The sequence below is a fragment of the Belonocnema kinseyi genome, chromosome 5 (genome assembly GCF_010883055.1).
Source record: "Belonocnema kinseyi isolate 2016_QV_RU_SX_M_011 chromosome 5, B_treatae_v1, whole genome shotgun sequence".
Lineage (NCBI taxonomy): Eukaryota > Metazoa > Arthropoda > Insecta > Hymenoptera > Cynipidae > Belonocnema > Belonocnema kinseyi.
In genome coordinates, this window is record NC_046661.1 from 98,097,260 (window position 1) to 98,120,611 (window position 23,352).

At 23.6% G+C, this 23,352-nt stretch overlaps 1 protein-coding gene across 3 annotated transcripts in view; it reads left to right on the forward strand.

Annotated features, from left to right (window-relative positions):
- LOC117172959 (cyclin-dependent kinase 8) overlaps positions 1–23,352 on the forward strand; it is a 48,159-nt gene that overhangs the window by 7,976 nt on the left and 16,831 nt on the right. For 2 of the 3 annotated variants that reach the window (XR_004467080.1, XM_033361277.1), the window contains exons 2-10: positions 1,121–1,223; positions 1,432–1,542; positions 10,071–10,211; positions 10,487–10,676; positions 16,384–16,498; positions 16,575–16,673; positions 19,891–19,902; positions 20,290–20,362; positions 20,454–20,551. Coding sequence is in view for 2 of the 3 variants with exons in the window: in XM_033361277.1 (XP_033217168.1) it covers positions 1,121–1,223; positions 1,432–1,542; positions 10,071–10,211; positions 10,487–10,676; positions 16,384–16,498; positions 16,575–16,673; positions 19,891–19,902; positions 20,290–20,362; positions 20,454–20,551 (942 nt within the window). In the remaining variant the exon portion in view is untranslated. The remainder of the gene's footprint in view (positions 1–1,120; positions 1,224–1,431; positions 1,543–10,070; positions 10,212–10,486; positions 10,677–16,383; positions 16,499–16,574; positions 16,674–19,890; positions 19,903–20,289; positions 20,363–20,453; positions 20,552–23,352) is intronic. The other variant, XM_033361278.1, reaches the window with a different exon arrangement.

Consider the following 23,352-nt stretch of genomic DNA (forward strand, 5'->3'; position numbering starts at 1 on the left):
AGTGTCTTTGGACATCAGATGGACCCATTCTGAAGCATAACATTTTACGTCTGGATTTGAGGGAATTTTTTGGAATTTTTTTTCGATTTTTCAATATTTTGGCTGGTTGAAAACGGACTGTTTCGGATGAGATAGGAGAATGAAACTTTATTTATCATCTTTGGACATCAAGTAGAATGATTCTGAAGCATAAAATTTTTTATGTCTGGATGTTAGAGGATTTTTTCCGATTTTTCGCTATGTTAGAGGTTGAAAACGATGGTGTTCCGGATGAGATAGGGGGTTGAAACTTTTACGGGTACCTTTTGTCATCTAATAGACCTATTTAAAACTTTCAAATTTTAGGTCTCGCACAAAAAAATTTTTTTGTAAATTCGTTTTTTTAAAATGTTGCAAACTTCAGCGAGGTATATTCGCGCCGAAAATTAAGCATAAAAATTAATAGAAAATCTGAGGTATAACAAATATAATTTTGCATAAATTTAATTCAGGTTTGCATAATTAATAAAACAATAGCAGAAACAAGCCGAATGCGATGATACATTTTTAAATAACATTTTTATAAACAAAATTGTAGATTCTTGCTAAATACAATAAAAAAATGTACAATTTTATCTACAACTGGAGGTTTCTAATTTTTAAATTTCAAATCTCTTGAAAACATCTACATTTACAATTGAACATCATCCAAATCCAAACTTATAAATGATAAATATTAATATTTAGTCAAACTTTTTTCCATCATTTGAACAATAAAGCACCTGAATATTTAATCATTATTTTAACCAGTTGAAAATGTATATTTTTTCCAAATTCGGGAACTGCAGACGTATAAAAATTTGCATGCTTGTGTATATTTATTTACTACAAAAAGATTTGTTACTGTTTCTTCATTTTTAATGTAGTGTAATTTATTATAAAATTTTGGTAATGTTTAAACAATATTTTCTTAATGAACTATTTAGCATTTTACTATAGACTTCAAAATAAACAAGTAAATAAACAATTGAGTGATTTAAAAGTCTCAAAATTTCTATCATTCAAATAACGAAGTGAATTTTTGCAATTTGATCATATAACTTACAATAATGATTGATATATAAATCGATAAATGCTTCAGTGTTCCAGACAGTGAACTGAAATCTCGACCCGATACAAAGGATTTCGGATTAAAACAAATTGAAGGCACGGGACTTTCTATGTCTGCCTGTCGCGAAATAGCTGTAAGTATTGAAAATAATGAAAAGCGTTTACTTTTCAATAATGATGTAGTTTCTGGTATTAATGTTACGACAATAATTAATTTAGGTAGGTTTTTTTATTCCATTATTATAGTATTCAATTGATAAAAATGAATTTATGAGAGAAATGGATTAATCGATATGATGAATTATTATTAATTCTTTTACAATGTATTGATATGTTTTACAGTTACTCAGGGAATTAAAACACGTGAATGTGATAACTCTCATCCGTGTGTTTCTCTCGCATACAGACAGAAAAGTCTGGTTACTTTTTGACTTTGCGGAACATGATTTATGGGTATGAAATTAGTAATCTATCTACATTATCAAGAAATGAGATGTTGATGATATAAATGTTCAAATTTAGGCCTCGGACTCACCACCCTATTGACACTATTTTGATACCACTATTTGTTTACTTTTCCTTGAAAATCTTTTTGAAATTCTTCACTAATTAGCTCAAATAATATATTTTTTGTAAATTAATAAAGTAGTTTAACTTTCAACCAAGATTTTGATTTATCATTTTAAAAAATTGATTCTAAACCAAACATTGTGATACTTGATATTTTAAAGAAGAAAGTATTTTCATTTCCAAAAACAGTGGAATTGAATAAAAAATCCGAATTACTACAAAATAGTTTAATCTCCAAGATTATTTTTTAACTAAACAGTTATAGTTTTAACCAAAAAATGAATTCTACAAAAATTTAATTTTCAACAAAATAGTTCAATTTTTATTTTTAAAAAATGAATTTTCAATGCAGAAGATTCATGTTTGACCAAATTGTTGAATTTTCATCTAGTAAGATTAATTTTCTACCAGAAAAGACGAATTTTCAAGATAATACATCAAATTTTAACCAATTAGTTGAATTTTTAACTAAGGAGATTAATTTTCTACCCACAAAGACGAATTTTCAACAAATGACATAAATTTTCTACTAAATATATTTAAATATGGACATGATATTAGTCTAAATAGTTTTTTAATAATTGTTAGTTTACATTTTTTTCTTTTCTGAAATTTTAAAAATGAATATTTACATTTTTAATTTTTAAAAAAGTTCAATTTGTAAACACGAATGTAGTAGTTAAATTTTTATTTAGGAAAATTATTGTTAAATAAAAAAATGTCTGCAAAACAATTTAATTTGGTACAAGATAGTTAAATTTCCAATCCGAAAATATAAATTTTCAACAAAAAAATTAATTTTGAATAAATTATTTAAATTTTAAACAAAGCAGTTTCAGTTTTAACAAAAAAAAAACGAATTTTCAACTATGATTATGCAACTTCAACAAAAAAAACTTTTTAAGAAGGAAGTAATAATTGTTGTAATGGTTGATATTTCAACAAAAATAGATTTTAATTTTTTTTAACTGTTGGATTTAACAACAAAAAATGTTTAAAAGATCAAATTTTACAGAAAGAGGTGATTTTTCAAACAAAAAGGATTAATTTTTAACAAAATTGTTAACTTTTCAAGCAGAGATGACGAATTTTCCATCGAAACAGTTGAATTTACAACCAAGTATGACTTTTTAACGAAATTCTTGAATTTTTCATTAAGAATTGAATTTTTAACACGAGAATATGAATTGTTGAAAAAATAGTTAATCATAAGTTGAATTTTCAACAAAATAATTAAATTTTCAGATAAAAAAAATTAATTTTTCATTATTATGAAGTATCATCAACGAAAAAATAAACTTTTCAGAAAGTAATATAAGTTTTTGTAATAGTTGATATTTTGACAAAAAAGATTTTGATTTAAAATGTAAAACATGGATTTATCCATCCAAAAATATTTTTTCACAGAAGTCTTGAATCCTCAATTATAACAGATTAATTGTCAACCAAATAGTTAAATTTTTAACGGAAAAATTGATTCTCGACCAAAAAAAAAAGATTTTTTAACAGAATACATAAACTGTCAACCAAATAATTCAATTTTGTACGAAATTATTAAATTTTCCACAAAAATGTCAATTTTAGACCGAAAGAGAATAATTTTGAACCTTAAACTTGCATTTTTTTGCCAAAAAAGGTGAAATTTCTACAGTAAGAGGTACATTTTTAACAGAAAAGATTAATTATCAACCAAATAGTTGTAATTTCATTAGAAAAAAATTTATTCTTAAAATAAGAAAAATTATACTTAAATTGGTGAATTTTTGAGCCAAAAAGACAAATTTTTATTTAAAAAATTTGAATTTACAACTAAGTATAACTTTTAAACCAAATTGTTCAAATTTCATCCCGAGAATGTGAATTTTCAACAAAACAATTAATTTTTCTGGTAAAGAAATTATTTTTTAACAAAAAAATAACTAATTTTCAACTGTAATTATAAATGTTCAATAAAAAAAAAAACTTTAAAAAATAGTAATAGTCTTTGTAATAGTTAATATTTGAACTATAATAGATTTTAATTTAAAATAAAAAGCAGTTGGATTTAACCAACAAAAACGAATTTTTAACCAAATAAATTAATCATCAACTAAAGCAGATTAATTTTCAACCAAATAGTTGAATTTTTCACTAGAAAATTGATTCTCTACCAAAAAAGAGGAATTTTAAACAAAATACATAAACTTTTCACTAGATAGTTCATTTTCGACTGGAACAGATTAATTTTTAACCATACACTTGTATTTTTAAAAGAAAGAGGTGCAATTTTTACAGACGAAGATGAATTTTTAAACGAAAAATATTAATATTTAATAATAATGATTAATTTTTAACCAACAAAAAAATTTTAATCAAGAAAGAAAGAAAATGCTAATCAAATTCATGAATTGTCCAGCCAGAAAGATAAAAAAATTTTTAAATAAATTAAATTTCGAACCCAATAATAATATTTTTAACTGCAAAGTATGAATCCTTAACAAAAAATTTAACAGTAGACTTTTTAATCGAAAAGAATAAATTTCCAACCAAAAATAATCACAATTTATTGTTGGGTTCAATTAATTTGGATCGAATTTAAATAAAAAACGAAAAAAGAGGATAATAAGGAAAAGGCTTTGAATCCTTCAATAAATAAAAAGAAATTTCAATATTTTATGAATAAAATAATAACATTTTAAGTAAACTTTAAATTTCAATTTAAATAATTTAAAAATATTAATATTATTAATATTTATTATATTAAAATATTATTATTTAAATATTAAAATATTATTTAAAAATATTAAAAGTGGACATTTTTCTTAAAAAGTCAATTTAATTTTCCATTGCGTTTGATGAAAAATGTTATAGAAAAGACGAATTGTCAAATAAAAAATATGACTTTTCTAACAAATGAGGGGACTTAGGAAACTAGTTGAATTTTCAATACAATAATTAAACTTTCAACCAATATGTAGAATTTTGAACTAAACATCAAAAATATAATATTAGACTTCAATAAAAATTATAAACTTTTTAACATAAAAGGTGAATTTGTAACATAAAAAAAAGATTTTTCTAACAAAGGATGAATATTCAACATTAAAATATTAATTTTCGACAAAAGTATCAATTTTCGACCAAAAACGATGACTTGTTCAAAAAATCGTTAAATTTTCACGAAAAGTATTTTTTTTAAGTAAAAGAGATTATTTCCTAAACAAAAATACAATAATAGACTTTTTAAGTAAAAAGAATTATTTTCCACCAAAAAATATGAATTTTCAATTGAAAAAAAAAAATTAATTTTCTAACAAGCCATATAAATTCTCGACCAAAAACGATTACTTTTTAACAAAAGACTTTAATTTTCAACAAAACAGTGAAGTCTTTAATTAAATAGTAGAATTGGTAACCAAATAGCAGATTATTGAACCAAAAAAATGATTCATTAAAAATTCCACTCTTTGGTTGAAAGTTGAACGAATTTTTTTTAATTTAATTTTTTTTTCGTTAAAGATACATAATTAAAGTTGAGAGTTCGTTTTTTTGGCTTAAAAATTTAATAAAAATTTCTTTTTGTTGTAAAAAAGTTGTTGTTTGAATTGAAAATTACATTTTCTAAATAGAAATTGATCCATTTCATTTTTTGGTTAAAACTTCAACTTTATTGATTTAAAAATTTAACATTTTGGTTAGAAAATTATGTGTTTTGTTGAAAATTCGTCTTTTTTTTTGGTAGAAAATCAATTTTTTTTTGTCAAAATCAATTCATGTAGAAAATATATACTTTTTGGTCAAATGTAACTGTTTTTAATTTTTAATTAGAATTTTGTTTTGGAAATATAAACTATAACATTTGTTGATACACATTTATGTTTTTTGTTGAAAATTCAACAATTTGATTAACATTTTTTTCTAATTTTGACTAAAAAATTTTTCTTGGCAGAAATTGTATTTTTTGTGTGAAAAATACCACTTCTTAGTTGAATATTTATCTATTTTTGTTGAGGATTAAACTATTTTGTTGAAAATTAAAAAATTTTGTATAAAATTCAACTATTTGGTACGAAGTTCAAGTTTTTTGTAAAAAATTCATTTTTATTGTTGTTCTTTTTTAATTGAAAATTACATTTTCTAAATAGAAATTGATCCACTTCATTTTTTGGTTAAAACTTCAACTTTATTGATTTAAAAATTCAACATTTTGGTTTTAAAATTATGTGTTTTGTTGAAAATTCGTCTTTTTTTTTGGTAGAAAATCAATTTTTTTTGTCAAAATCAAGTCATGTAGAAAATATATACTTTTTGGTAAAATCTAAATGTTTTAATTTTTAATTAAAATTTTGTTGTGGAAATATCAATTATAACTTTTGTTGATACACATTAATCTTTTTTGTTGAAAATTCTACAATTTAGTTAACATTTTTTTCTCATCTTGACTAAAAAATTTTTCTGGGTAGAAAATTGATTTTTTGGTAGAAATTTCATCTCTTTTGGTTAGAAATACAACTTTTCAGTTGTTCTTTTTTATTGTTCTTCTTTATTGTTGTTGTCTTAAATGAAAATTAATTTTTCTCAATAGAAATTCATCTACTTAATTTTTTGGTTAAAAATGTAACTTTTATGTTTTAAAAATGCAGACTATTCATCTTTTTTGCTTGAAAATTCAAGAATTTGTTACGAAATTCAACTATTTGGTACAAAATGTAAATTTTTGGTAGAAAATTAATTTTTCTCAATAGAAATTCATCCACTTAATTTTTCAGCTAAAAATTGAATTTTTATTGTTTAAAAATGCAGAATATTCATCTTTTTTGCTTGAAAATTCAACAATTTGGTAACGGATTTAAGTATGTGGTAAAAAATTGAATGGTTTTGTAAAAAAATAGTTGTTTTTTTTTGTATTGAAAATAAGTTCTCAGCAGCCCCATGCATCGCCACCACTTTTCTGTTTTCTTACGATCCGGAGGAGAAATGTCAGTCCAACTAATCCAACAGATGGCGCCACAGAAATTAGGTCTGACTTTTTCATTGAATTGCATTAAGAAAAAGCAAAAATAATAAAAAACTTGATGCTATTTGCAAATAAACAAAAATATATATATGAAAAAATAAGATTGACTATTACTAATTATTTGAAAAAAGAAATATTCATGAAAATATGTAGTTTAAAATTCATAAAATTTAATTTTGGGATACATTTTGAAAGCAGTTCGAACTTCATATTTTTATGATTTATTTTTCTGATATTATTGACTTTATTATTTATTCAAGTTAAAAAAATTATTTATTTTTAAAATTATTAATGTAGCTAATGAAAAAATTAATAATATTCAGGACCTCAATGACAAAAATATTTAAAACATATACATGATCAGAAGAATTAATAAAAAATATATCACTTATATCAATATATATATATATATATACAATAATAATTAAAATATGAAAGAGTACAACTTAAGTTGCAAATTAAAGAATCTTTGTACCTTTAAAATCTTAACAATTTCAAGTTTTGAAGAAAATATTTTAAAAAAGTAATAGTAATTGTAATTAAAATGTTTGAGGGAATAATTTGGTAAAAAGTTAATGACAAGACTAATAAATGAGAAAATGGATTTATTATTATTTAATATAATGTGTATATTTATTTAAATTGAACCGAACATGATATATACTATTTATTCATTTTACTCATTTATTTGTTGCTTAATCTTGAAAGATTTTTTCTCGCTGCATTTAACCCCTAATAATTTTATTAAAAATTTTTTATTTAAAGGAGATTTTGAATTAAATAGTTAATTATATTAATGCAAACCTCTTTTGTAAAATTAACATACTATAAACTATATAGTATATACTATAAACTACTTATGACGCACAGCGGAGGAAATTCACTTTTTTCGTTTAGCTTGACGCTCCGAACTTTTGTCTCCTCTATTTGTTTATTAATAATTTTTTCACTCAAAGTATGGAAAACTGAAATTCTGTACATAACAATTTTTTACGCTTCAATAACTGATCAGGAAAACTTTATATTGTCTTAAATGAATGTTAAAGGACTTATAAAATACAAATAATTGGTTTATTATTCCATTTATTTGTTATAAACAAATTTGATAAACAAATTGACAAATAGTTTTATTATCGGTAAATTTTGTGTTGCTAAAAGTGTTTCACATTAATGTAGGAATGACATTTGATAACAAAAATAATTTAAAAGTTTATAATAACTATTGTTGTAAACAGTTCTTGTGACAAAATATTAGAATTTAAGATTTTTCAAATTATAATTTCCTTCAATCGCTGGAACGACTTCAGTTTTTTTCAATATAATAAATGTTTATTAATTTTTGAATAAATATAACAATTAGAATTTTGTAAACAAAGTACATCAACAAATTCAAAATCTTTGTCTTTTCGCACAGAATTTTTTTTAGTTTGCACTGGAAATGTTTTAAGATGTTGGACTAATGACTGCTAGTCACAAAAATATTTGAGAAGTTAACAATAACCATTGTTATAAATAATTCTCGTGACAAAATATCCAAATTTAAGGTTTTATCAAATTTTTTGTTTTCTTTAATCGCTACAATGGCTACGGATATTCCTAAAAAATGTATCTTTGATTATATTTAGTAGAATATAACAACTTACATGTTTATGAACAATTTACATTAACAATTACCAAATGTTGGCAGTTTCGCTTGGAAAAAGTCGGGTTTTCAATCTTGATAGATTAAAAATGAATCATAACACTGATGCATGCGAAAATTGACTCAATGCAAAATCTTTTGACAATAACCCGTCGATTTGGCCATCAAAGAAAATTTAAATTTGATAAAACCTCAAGTTTAAATATATTTTGTCACAAGAACTGTTAATAACAGTGGTTATTGTTAACTTATTCTAACAGTTTTGTGACTAGCAATCATTCGTCCAATAGCTTAAAACATTTCCAGTACAAAAAAAATGGTCTATACGAAAGGGCTAAAATTTTAAATTGTTATATTTTATCAAATATTATTAAATATTTATTATTTTAAGAAATACCTGAAGTCGTTCTGGCCATTGAAGGGAATTATAATTTGAAAAATCTCAAATTCTAATATTTTGCTACCAAAATTGTTTATCACAGCAGTTATTATAAACATTATTTTTTCTAATGAAAAAGTGAATTTCCTCCACTGTGTGTCATGAGTACGGTACGTTTGTTTCTAGAGTTTAATAACTTATAGTCTGTTTTTTTTAGAAATGAGGTTTGGAATAATATAATTAAATATTTCATTCAAAATCTCTTTTAAATTTTTAAATAAAATTATTAGGGGTTGAATGCAGCGAGAAAAAAGCTGTCAAGATTAAGCAACAAATAAATCATTAAATTGTGTAAATAGTATATATGAAGTTTGGTTCAATTTAAATAAATACACACATTATATTAAATAATATTAAATCCATTTTTCTCATTTATCAGTCTTGTCATTGACTTTTTACCAAGTTATTCCCTCAAACATTTTAATTACAATTACCATTACTTTTTAAAAATATTTTCTTCAAAACTTGAAATTCTTAAGATTTAAAGGTACAAAGATTCTTTACTTTGCAACTTAAGTTGTAGTCTTACATATTTTAATTATTATTGTACTTATATTGGATATAAGTGATATATTTTTTATTAGTTCTTCTGATCATGTATATTGTAAATGTTTTGAATATTTTTGTCATTGAGGTCTTGAATATTATTAATTTTTTTATAAGCTACATTAATAATTATAACAATAAATATTTTTTTTTAACTTGAATAAATAATAAAATCAATAATATCAGAAAAATAAATCATAGAAATATGAAGTTCGACTGCTTTCAAAATGTATCTTAAAATTAAATTTTATGCTGATTAAACTACATATTTTCATGAATTTTTCTTTTTTTAAATAATTAGTAATAGTTACTCTTATTTTTTCATATTTTTTTGTTTGTTTATTTACAAACAGCATCAAGTTTTTAATCATTTTTGCTTTTTCTTAATGCAATTCAATGAAAAAGTCAGATCTAATTTTTGTGGCGCCATCTGTTGGATTAGTTAGACCGACATTTCCCCTCCGGATCGTAAGAAAACTACTACCACATACACATACACGGTCGAGGCAGGGGGCTGGTTCTCAGTGGAAATGTAAATACTCCATTTTCTTCTGGTTTACAACAAATTACAACTTATTTTTTTGTTGTCTTATCCAACATTTTTTTATCACCTATTTGCCACCTATTTTAGAAAAAAATTTCACCTATTCACCTTCTTTTGACGACAATAGGCACTGTGATGAGTGTATTTTCACTATTTTTGATATCTGAAGTGAGTCCAAGGCCTGCATGTTTTAAATGATAAAATGTAGAAAGATTAATAAGGAATATAATTTATTTCCTTTCAGCATATTATCAAATTCCACAGGGCGGCGAAAGCAAATAAGAAAACGGTTCTTGTGCCAAAAGGCATGGTCAAATCTTTATTGTATCAAATTTTAGATGGTATTCATTATCTGCATTCCAATTGGGTTCTCCACAGGGACCTGGTAATTACATTAATTTCATCATATATATTTTTAAAAAGTGATCATTTTAAGTATAGCTAATAATGAAACTTTTTAGTAAGTAGAAGATTTACATTATTTATTACTAACCAAACATTATATCGGATTGAAATTTTCAGTGTTTTTTCGAAATTTGGAAGAGCCTGCAATTTGAATTTTAAATTTGCAAACTCTTTATTTCAAAAATATGAAATTTTCAAACATGAAATTGACAGGAATTAAAAAAAACTGTATTTTAAAATTGATTTGGCTTTTAGAAACCAGCGAATATATTGGTAATGGGAGAAGGAAATGAAAGGGGACGAGTGAAAATAGCAGATATGGGTTTTGCTAGATTATTCAATGCTCCCTTAAAACCTCTTGCCGATTTAGATCCCGTTGTGGTTACTTTTTGGTATAGAGCACCAGAACTTTTGCTTGGTGCGAGGCATTACACAAAAGCCATAGGTAATTACCATGAAATTAGCAAAAATAAAGGCCTCGGACTCAAAGGCTATTGACATTTTTTGAAACTATATATTTTTTTTTATGCTATTGTATAGGATCTCCAATTTCAAGATTTAAACGTTTTTTTTTATGGATTTTGAAGGATTTTAACAATCTTAGGGTTCTTTAGGAAATTTTAAAGAATTTTTAGAGAACTTTTATGAGTTAATAGAAGGTTTAATTAGATTTTAAGTGATTTCTACTGATTTTATGAAGTCAGTTGATAGAACTCAATAAGAAAATCCATCTACTTTTGGTTAAAAATTCTTTCTTTTTTATTGGAAAATCTACTATTATATTTGTCGTTCCAAATTCATTTTGTTAGGTTGAAAACTCTACTATTTTGTTGATAAATGAATTATTTTCTTCAAAATAAAAACTATAAGTTTTTTTTATCAAGTTTTATAGCGCTTTGATTGCAAATTTAATTATTTCTTTAAAAATTCGTTTAATTTTTGATTGAAAATTAATATTTTTCATTGAAAATTCAACTATTCAGTGAAAGAATTTGAGCAGCCCCATGCCACTTTTCTGGAGTGCTGTAGAAAATATTTGTCATGAGAGTTGACGGTCGCCTTTTTTAGGAATTTGTCACCTTTTTTTTCCTATTTTGGGGTTTCTCATCTTTGGTCACCTTTTTTCAATGGAAAAAGTAACATTTTATTCAAAATTACAACTTGCACACCAAATACAGTTTTTATTACACTTTCCTAATCGACGAATATTGAACCAAATGATCGAATTTTCAAACGGAGGAGATTAAACTTCAACCAGGAAGAGTTGTATTTTCAAACATAATTTTTACTATTTGAAAATATGAATATTTTACAAGCCAGTTTAATTTCGAAGCAAGGAAGACGAATTTTCAACTAAAAATATGACTTTTCTAACAAATGAGGATTTTTACACCAAAAGGATGGATTTTCTATCCAAAAATACAAGTGTTCATCAAATCGGTGGTAATTTTGATAAAAAAAGATTGCTTTTTAAGAAAATATTTGAATTTTCAACCAAATAGTAGAATTTCAAACCAAAAGATGAATTTTTAGCCAAATGGTGATTTTTTTAGCAAATAGTTGAATTTGCCACCCAAAAAGACGATTTTTCAAGTAAAAGAGAAATTTCAATCTAAAAAGGATGAATTTTCGCAAAAAATATGTCTTTTAAACAAAATAATTGAATTGAGATTAAATCTGGAACAGAAATATGATAATTTTTTGTTTTGTTTTTGATCAAAAGAACTTTCACTCAAAAAAGATAAATTTTGAATCAAATAATAGATTTCTGGAACCAAGAGATTAATTTTAAATAAAAAAAAGTCACTTTTTAAGAAACTAGTGGAATTTTCAATAAAATAATTAAGCTTTTAACGAATTTGTGGAGTTTTCAACTAAATACCAAAAATATAATATGAAACTTAAATGAAAATTATTAACTTTCTAACATAAAAGGTGAATTTGTAACAACTAAAAAAAAAACAATTTTTCCACCAAAAGATCTTTGAATTTTTTCTCAAAAAGTATGTTTTTTTAAGTAAAAGAGATTATTTCTCAAACAAAAATACAATAATAGACTTTTCAAATAAAAGGAATTACTTTTTAATCAAAAAAGATCAATATTCATTAAAAAAAATATGCATTTTTTACAAAAGTATAAATTTTCGACCAAAAACGATGCATTTTTCAAAACAATCGTTATATTTACACAAAAAGTATGTTTTTTAATCCATAGACATTATTTCTTAAACAAAAATATAATATAAGACTTTTTAAATAAGAATAATCTTTTTTGGTTAAAAAATAAAATTAAGAATTCTTTTTATTGTAAAAATGTTTTTTTTTTAAATTGGAAATTCAAAAATTTTATTAAAAAAGTCAACTGATTAATTGTAAATAAACTTTTTTGTTTTTATTTCATGTTCTCGTCAACAAAATTAAATTGTTTTCATAGAGAATTAGGCTTTTTGGCTTGAAAATTCAACAAACTGTTTTTTGTTTTTAATTAAAATTTTGTTGTGGAAATATAAACTATAACATTTTTTGATAAAAATTAATATTTTTTGTTGAAAATTGAACAGTTTGGTTAACATTATTTTTCATTCTTGACTGGAAAATTTTTCTTAGTAGAAAATTCATTTTTTGGTAGAAACTTCATCTCTTTTTGAGTTTTGGTTAAAAATGCAACTTCTTCGTTGAAAATTAATTTTTTTCTTGATAGAAATTCATTTACTTAAATTTTTGGTTAAAAATTGAACTTTTATCTTTTAAAAATGCAGACTATTTATCTTTTTGGCTATAGAATTTAACCATTTGGTAACGGATTTAACTAAAAGGTAAAAAATTGAATGTACTTGTAAATTTTTTTTTAATTAAAAATTAGTTGAATTCATTAACATTAATTAAATTTGCTTGACTTTGTGTTATTTTAGTTATTTTTTTAATTTGAAATTTTTTAAACTATCATTTTTAAAAAATTTTGCAAAATAAGAAAAAATGTACTGGAATCTTCCAGAAAATAACTTTAAATTTTCCTAATAATCTTGAGGATACTGTTTGATATTCTAAAAACCTTTCGAAATTCATAAAAAGCTTCTTTTTCACAAAATTATAAAAAATCTACTTTTTTTTCCAAATTTTTATAATTATCAAATTAAATATTTTTTAAAAATATTTTTAAAGATTTAAACGTTCTAAATGTCTTTTAAAATTTTTCGAATTTTTCTTAAAATTTTTTAAATACAACAAAATTTGCCTTCGCGAATCCCAGATAATTTTTCGAAATTTTTTTGGAAATGCTTTGAAATCTTTTAAAACATTATCCTAAAGTTAATTTTTCACAATAAAAAATCATTTAACATTTTTCTGCCAATCTGAAGAAAAAAACTTGGATTCTCTTTAAACCTTTCGTAATTTTTTTGTAATTTTGATTCAATTTTCGGTTAGAAACTACTGAAACTTCTACAAATAAAAAAAAAATTTAATCCGAAAAAATTGTTTAAAAATCTTTCAGATTCTTTTTCGGCATATTTTGAAATCTTCAAAACTTGAAATTAACCTTTTAAATTAAAATCCGAATGATTTTTAATTTTCACAAAGTCTTATTGTCCGTCTGGTAGCAAAATTTAAAAAATTTACAAATATAAAATTATAAAATTTATAAAAAGTACTAAAAAATTATAAAAATTTATAAAATTTCACCCACGATAAGCTTCATTCTATTTATTACATTACAGTCATCCAAAACTGTAAAATAATTTATTTCTTCATTAAATTATTCTTTAAAAGACATGATTTAATCTTTTAAAATGAATATAAACATTTAATAATAATTTTTTTCTGTAGATTCGATCTAGATTATGGATTAATTTCGTTGGGTTCAAAATTCTACTATTTGGTCAAAAATTTAATTGCTTTCTTGATAAGTCAACTATTTTTTTAAAAAGACATCTATTTTGTCAAAAGTTTAACTACTTGATTAAAAGTTGAACTATTTTGTACAAATTAATTTTTTCGATAAAGATTCATCGCTTTGATTGCAAATTGAACCTTTTCTTTTAAAATTAATCCCTTTGGTTCAATTAGGTCCCTATTTCGTTGAAAAATCTTTTGTTTTTCCCAAATCTTTTTAACTGGAAACCTAACTATTTACTTTTTTGTCGAAAATGTATCTTTTTTTTTTTTTAGTTAAAAATTCATGTATTTTGTTGAAAATTCAAATTTTGGGTTCAAAGTTAATGTTTCAACTAAAAATGTAACTATTCCGTTTTTTGTTAAAAAATTATCTTTGGTAGTTAAATATTTGGTTTAAAATTTATTATTTTCGTTGACAATTCGTCCTTTTGGTTAAAAATTGTAATATTTGGTTGAAAATGTAATTCTTTTGTTAAAAAGCCGTCTGTTTTGGTCAAAAATGCAACTGCTTGATTGAAAGTTGAACTACTTTGTTGAAAATATTTTTTTGTTTATGAAGATTCATCGCTTTGGTTGAAAATTTAACTATTTTGTTGGAAATTCGTTTCTTTTTTTAGTAAAAATAATTTTTTTTTTTTCGTTGAAAATTCAACTATTTAGTTGAACAATTTGAAAGTATACAGAAATTTTAAACTTTTATTAAACACTTTCAAGGGATTTTAGGGAATTTCAAATAATTTATTGAGAACTTTATTAAAAAAATGAAGCGGAATCAAATTTTAGGGACTTAGGAATTTCTACTGATTTTATGAATGCAATTGATAGGAGTTAAATATATATATATAGTAGCATAGTAGTTAAAAATTCTACTATTTTGTTAAAATATTATTATTTTCTTGAAAATTCGTTTCTTTTGAAATTAAAAATTAATGTTTTTGATTGAAAATGCAACTTTTTGTTTCAAAATTCATATATTTGGTTGAGAATTAAACTACTGGGCCAAGAGTTAAACTCTTTTGTTAAAAATTGATTTCTTGGTTAAAGATTAATCCTTTTCTTTTAAAATGCATCCCTTTGGTTGAAAAATTTTTTTTTAATTTTCAAAATTGAAAACCTAATTATTTACTTTTTTCTTGAAAATGTATCTTTTTAGTTAAAAATTCATGTGTTTTTTTGAAAATTCATCTTTTGCATTCATAATTTACCCTTTTGGTTTAGAATTCAACTATATCAGTTGAAGATTTATCATTTTAGATAAAAAAAAATTTATTTGAAAGTTCATGTTTTCACTAAATATTTAACTATTCCATTTTTGTTGACAAAAGTGTCTTTTGTAGATGAAAAATTGGTTTAACATTTATATATTTCGTTGAAAATTCAACCTTTTGGTTTAAAATTACACTATTTGGTTAAATTATACTATTTGGTTTCGTTGGAAACTCGTTTCTTTTTTTATTAAAAATTAATTTTTTTTCATTGAAAACTTTAGTAAATAAATGAAGTGGAATCAAATTTTAAGGGATTTCTAGGTATTTCTACCGATGATATAAATTTAATTAATAGAACTCAATAAGAAAATTGAACTATTTCTGATTAAATTTTCGTTATTTTTCTTTGAAAAGTCTACTTATATATTTTTGGTTCTGAATTCGCCTCGTTTGTTTAAAAATTCTACTATTTGGTTAAAATTTTAATTATTTAGTTGAAAACTGCTTGATTGAAAGCTGAACTTTGTTAAAAATTAATTTGTTTATGAAGATTCATCTCTTTGGTTGAAAACTTGACTGTTTCGTTGAAAATTTGTTTCTTTCTGGGTTAAAAATTAATGTTTTTAATTGAAAATACAATTGAATGTTGCATTTTTTAAACTGAAAACTTAACTTTTACATTTTTTGTTCTATATGGATCTTTTTTAGTTAAAAATTCGTCTATTTTGTTGAAAATGCAATATTTTTACTTGAAATTTTCGAAATTTGAAGCATTTTTAATTAAATTTAATATATTGCCCTCCTTAATTTTATTGGAAAGAATATATTTCCTTATTTTCGTGAAAAATTTTGGATTTCAAAAATAGATAACTCCCTTGTATTTAATATTTAAAAAAAATTCATGGCACTATTTTGATGCTATTTTTCGAAATTGATGTACCATTGACACTTGAATTTCTCAAATGAGTCCGAGGCCTGTAAATAAGCAATTAAATACTAAACTAAAGATTTGAATAAAATTCTTACAATTATGGATTATTTTTGTCTCAGATATTTGGGCCATTGGTTGTATATTCGCTGAATTGTTAACCTCTGAACCGATATTTCACTGTAGACAAGAAGATATTAAAACTAGCAATCCATATCACCATGACCAACTGGATAGGTAATGAACTTAAAACTTTAAAAAGTCTCATTTTATTTTTTTTACTTTTTATTAATGCGACGCTTGTCAATTTCAGGATATTTAATGTAATGGGATTCCCGATGGAAAAGGATTGGGAGGACATTAAGAAAATGCCGGAGCATCCGACTTTGTTAAAAGATTTCAAACGATCGAAGTAAGTATTTTTTTATTTTGAAATTATATTTCCGATCTCGAATAGGCATGTAAAATTTCAGAGTTACGGAAAGGCCCGATTTTCCAAAATTGTCTATAAACTTAAATGAATGTAATTGTTAAATCGACATTTTTATATGAAAGTCTTTGATTGAAAGCTCTTAGGGACGACTGAAAAATTGGGAAAAAATAAAATTCCCGACCCTAAAATTTTCGAATGATAAAATTAACGAATTGGAAAATTCCCGCCAGCTTATGATATGACCGAATTTGAATATTTCGTATTAATAAAACTCCCAATTAATTTGCAAATTCCCGAATTATAAAAGTTCCTAACAGATTACAATATTAGCGAATTGGAAAATTCCTGAAAGCTTATAATATCATCGAATTTGAAAATATCCGAATAAGAAAATTAATTAATAATGAGATTTCCGACAGTTTGGGATATGACAAAATTTGAAAATTCATAAATTAGAAAATTCCCGGCCGCTTATAATATGACCAAATTCGAAAATTTATGAATAATAAAATCTAGAAATTATATAATTCCCAATTAATGAAATTCCCAAATTCGAAAATTCCCGACGGATTATAATATTACCAAATATTTTATAATATTAATGAATTAGAAAATTCTCGAACATTTTATATTACCGAATTGGAAAAATTCATGACAGCTTATAATATAATCGAATTTGAAAATACCTGAAAAATAAAATTCCCGAACAGTTTAAAATATTATCGAATTTGAAAATGCCCAAATAAAAAAATTCCTCATTAAATAAATCCCCGAATTAGAAAATTCTCAACAGTTTATAATCTTATAGAATTTGAAAATTACTAAATAATAAAATCCCCGAACAGTTTATAATATTATTGAATTTGAAAATATCCGAATAAAAAAATTCCGAAGCAATAAAATTCTCGAATAATAAAATTCCCAAAAAATAAAATTCCCGAATTAGAAAATTATCAACAGATTATAATCGTTTCGTATTTTAAAATTTGCAAATTATAAAATTCCCGGCCGCTTATAATATGACCGAATTTGGAAATTCACGAATAATAAAATATACAAACTATAAAATCCCCAATTAACAAAATTCCCAAATTTGAAAATTCCCGACGAATTATATTACCGAATTTGCAAATTCCCGAATATTTTATAATATTACTGAATGGAAAATTCTCGAACATTTTATAATATGACCGAATTGGAAAATTCCTGACAGCTTATAATATAATCGAATTTGAAAATACCCGAATAAAAAAATTCCCAGATAATGAAATTCCCGAATAATAAAATTGCAAATTAACAAAATTCCCAACAGCTTATAATCTTATAGAATTTGCAAATTAGTCAATAATAAAATTCCCGAACAGTTAAAAATATTATCGAATTTGAAAATGTCCGAATAAAAAAATTTCCAAACAATAAAATTCTCAATTAACAAAATCCCCGAATTAGAAAATTCCCAAAAGTTTATAATCGTATCGAATTTGAAAATTTCCAAATAAAAATATTTTGCAACAGTTTATAATATTACCGAATTGGAAAATTCCAACAACTTATATTATGACCGAATTTAAAAATTCCCTAACATTTTATAATATTGCCGAATTGGAAAACCCCTGAATAATAAAATTCCCGGCAGCTTATAATATGACCAAATTTAAAAATTCACGAATAATAAAATCTACCCATTATAAAATCCCCAATTAATAAAATTCCCAAATTGGAAAATTCCCGAGGGATTATAATATTACCGAATATTTTATAATATTACTGAATTGGAAAATTCCTTATAGCTTTTATTATAATCGAATTTGAAAATACCCGATTAAAAAAACTCGCAGAAAATGAAATTCCCAATTAATAAAATTCCCAACGGTTTATAATCTTATAGAATTTGAAAATTAGTACATAATAAAATTCTTGAACAGTTAAAAATATTATCGAATTTGGAAATACCCAAATAAAAAAATCCTAAACAATAAAATTCTCGAATAATAAAATTCCCAATCAATAAAATTCCCGAATTAGAAAATTCCCAACAGTTTATAATCGTTTCGAATTTGAAAATTTCCAAATAATAAAATTGCCGAACAGTTTATAATATTACCGAATTGAAAAATCCCCGAATAATAAAATTCCCGTCTGCTTATATATAACCAAATTTGAAAATTCACAAATAATAAAATCTACAATTTGGAAAATTCTCGACGGATTATAATATTTCCGAATTTGCAAATTCCCGAATATTTTATAATATTACTGAATTGGAAAATTCTAGAACATTTTATAATATTGCCGGATTGGAAAATTCCTGACAACTTATAATATAATTGAATTCGAAAATTCACGAATAATAAAATCCTGAAATAATAAAATCCCCAATTAATAAAATTCTGAAATTTAAAAATTCCTTATGGCTTAGAATATTACTGCATTTGTAAATTCGCGAATAATAAAATTATCGACAGACTATAATATGACTGAATTGGAAAATTACCAAATAATAAAATTTCCGAGCATTTTATTATATTACCGAATTGAATAATTCTCGAATAATAAAATTCCTGACAGCTTATAATATGACCAAATTTGAAAATGACAAAATAATTAAATTTTTGAACAGTTTATAGTATTAACGAATTGAAAAATTCCTGAACAATTAATAATATTATCGAATTAAAAACTTGTCGAATAATAAAATTCCCGAACAGTTTATAATATTACCGAATCGGAAAACCCCATAATAATAAAATTCCAGACAGCTTATAATATGACCAGATTTGAAAATTCCCGAATAATAAAATTCCCAATTATTAAAATTTCCGAATTAGAAAATTCCAGAGTTAAAAATTCCCAAATATAAACAATTAAAAAACATAATTTTAATATAATTTTAATTTTAATAATTTAATTAATGTTATTACTCGGATACTTAATAATTTGGCAGTTTTCCAATTCGACATTTTTCTTGCTCGGAAATCTTTTTATTCGGCAATTTTTCGGGAATTTTATTATTCTATATTTTGCAGTCGTCCCAGCTCATAGTTGAATCGATAGGAAGCCCGGTGAACATAAACTACAGATGTGTTTTATTTATTTTAAAAATTTTGTTGACACATTGAACCTATAAATTGACCTTAACAATGTTAGGGTTTAACAATAACGAGTTTTACTATATAAATGTATTAATTGTTCACAGGGAAAAGGGCAGGTTAGTGGACATTAAAAATCGAAAACAAGATATTCAACCGTTTGAAATTCGCCGTTGAAAACAGTTGATAGTGTTGGTAATTGTCTGGTTATTGCACCAGTAATTCCCAACATTTCCGAGATTTATGCGAAATTAATGTTGAAAATACGAGCTTTTCATCCCTATAATTCTGAATTTGGAAATCGTTCGAAATAGGAAAGACCTCGAAATTTGAATTATTTCGAAATTTGGAAAGTATTGACATTTTTAAAGCGCTCCAATTAAAACTAAAGATTATTCAGAATTGGAGAACCCTGAATTTGAAAAAGGAGTAACAATTTTTAAAGATCCCGCAATTTTTAAACCGAATTCTAAAAGCTAATCATAAAGACTCAATTTATTTTTCAGTTACGCTAATTGTTCGCTCACGAAATATATGGATCGGCATAAAATCAAACCAGACAGTAAAGCATTTGCACTGGTAAGCTTTTTTTTGTGCCTTATTTAGACAATTATATTTGAGAAAAAGTAAGATAGAAAATTCTAGAGTAAGAATTTTATACGTTTTTTAGTTACAAAGGCTATTGGCGATGGATCCTAATAAAAGAATCACATCTGAACAGTCGATGCAAGACGCTTACTTTTTAGAGGAACCACTGCCAACTCAAGAGTAAGAAATCTTTTATTTTTCATTTTTAGGGTTTTATGATATTAAACAAAATTTATACACTCAATGACCATCCATAAATTACGTTACCAATTTGAAAGGGGGGGGGGGGGTAGATAAATTAAGTTTATCCGAACTTAGATCATGATTAATGCGTTTATTATTTTAGTTTATTTATATTTTTTATTGAAAAATTTCGTTTTCTAGTCGAAATTTCAATTATTTAGTTGAAAATTAATTTTTTTTTATTTAGAATTTATTTTTTTCAACTTAAAATGTAACTTCTATTTTTAGTTGGATATTTATATTTTTAATTTGAAAATTATCTTTTTTAGTTGAAAAATGAACTATTTGGTTGAACATTCTTTTTTTTGTAGAGAATCATTTTTTTCAACTAACTATTCCATTTTTGGTTGAACATTTATATTTTTAATTGAAAAATTATCTTTTCTATTTGTAAGTTCTACTATTTGGTTGATAATTTGAATATTTTGATGTAAATGTAACTGTTTTATTTAAAATTCATCTGCTTTAGTCAAAAATTCAACTACTTGGTTGACGGTTAAAACAATTTGTTAAAAATTCAGTTTTTTTGTTGTTGAAGATTTATCGTTTTGATTGAAAATGTAACTATTTCGTTGAAAATTGAACTATTCAGTTACATTTTGAACTCTTTTGTTCAAAATTAATTTTTTCTAAGATTCATCATTTTTAGTTTAAAATTGATATCTGTTTGAAAATTTAATTTATTTGTTGAAAATTCTTATTTTTTTGTTGAATTAAACTGATTTTTGTTCAAATTAAAATATTTCTTCGTTGGAATATCAACTATTAAGTTTTTCGTAGAGAAAATATTATTTTAGTTTGAAAATTTATCTCTGTGGCTAGCAATGCTATATAATTGGTTAAGAAATAATTTTTTCAACTGAAAATATTACTATTCCATTTCTGGTTGAAAATTTAGATTTGTAATTGAAAATTGTTCTTTTCTAGATGAAATATCAATTATTTATTTGAAAATTTATGTACTTTTTTTAAAATTCGTCCTATTTGGTTGAAAGTTAATTTTGATGGTTGAAAATTAATCCTTTTTGTTAAAAAAAAAGCAACTGTTTATTTGGAAAATAATATTTTTTGGTTGAAAATTCAACTATTTTTCGGGCTAAAAATTTAGGTGCTTTGTAGAAAATTCGTCTTTTTGGCTTTTAAATTCAACAATTGTGTAGAAAGTTAAAATATTTAGTTTAAAATTAACTTTTTGGTTTAGAATTAATATTGCTGTTTTTGGCTGTAAAAGAAATAATTTTTGATGAAAATTCATTTTTAATTTTTTACGATTCAATTATCAATTAAAAATTCATTTTTTGATTTTGAAAATAAAATTTTATTACTGTAAGCTCAATGATTACATTTTTGGGTCAAACTGATGTTTTTTAGTTAAAAATTTATCTTTTTGATTGAAAATTTATCTTTCTGATTGAAAATAAACTTTCTTGTTGAAAAATAATTTTTCCGGACGTGAAAGTTAACTGTTTTGAATTTTTTTACTTTTTAGCTTGACAATTGGTCTTTTTGGTGGATGATTAATCTTCATGGTCGAAATTATATCTTTTTAGGATGAAAATGCAGCTGTTTATTTCAAAATTCAACTTTTTGTCAAAAATTAACCTGTTGTTTTAAAAATTCACCCGAAAAGTCATTTTTTCTTCTTGATTTAAAATTAAAATCTTGTTTGAGTGAAATATTAAGCATAACATTTTTCGTTCAGAAACCATAGTTTTTGTTAAAACATGAATCTTGGTTGAAAACTAACTTTTCTGATAGAAATTAAACTGCCTTCTAATAATTTCGCCTTTGGTTGAATAGTTTTACTATTTGTTTAAAAATTAAACTATTTTATTGAAAATTCGTGTCTTGTAGGAGGAAATTAATATTCTTGGTTGAAAATACTTGGTTAAAATTTAAACAATTTATTGACCAACTTAACCATCTAGAAGAAAATCAACTTTTTTGTTAACAAATCCCTTTTTTTAGTTTAAAAGTGATCTTTATTTGATGAAAATTCGTTTTTTATTCTTGAATATTCAATTATCAGTTAAAAATTATTTTTTGTTTTGTTTTTGAAAATAATTTTTTTCACTGTAAATTCAATTATTCCATTTTTGGATAAAAACTTATCCTTTTTAGTTGAAAATTGAACTTTGTGGTTTAAAATTCATTTTTTTTTTCATTGAAAATTTATCTTTTTCTGATTGGAAATAAACTATTTTGTTGAAAATTAATTTTTTTGAGTATGAAGTTCAATTTTTTTAAAAACTTTTTACTTTTAAGCCTGATAATTGGTCTTTTTAGGTATAAACTTAATCTTCTTGATCGAATCATCATCTTTGTAGGTTGAAAAAAACAGCTATTAATTTAAAAATCTAACTTTTTTGTAAAAAATTATCATGTTCTGTTAAAAATTTAACCAAAAAGTCATTTTTATTTCTTGTTGATTTAAAAATAAAATCTTGTTTGAGTGAAATATTAACTATAACATTTTTCGTTCAAAATTCAACTTTTTTGTTAAAACATGAATCTTCTTCTTTGAAAACTTTTTTGTTAAAAATTCAACTGTCTTTTAAAAAATTCGTTTTTTCGGTTTAAAAAGTTTACTGGTTTTTTAAAAAAATTGAACTATTTTGATGGAATTTCATTTGTTATTGTTAAGGATTCAATTATTTGTTGAGAATTCGTTTTTTATTGTTGAAAATGAATTTTATAATTTTTACTGTGAATTCAATTACTCCATTTTTGGTTAAAAA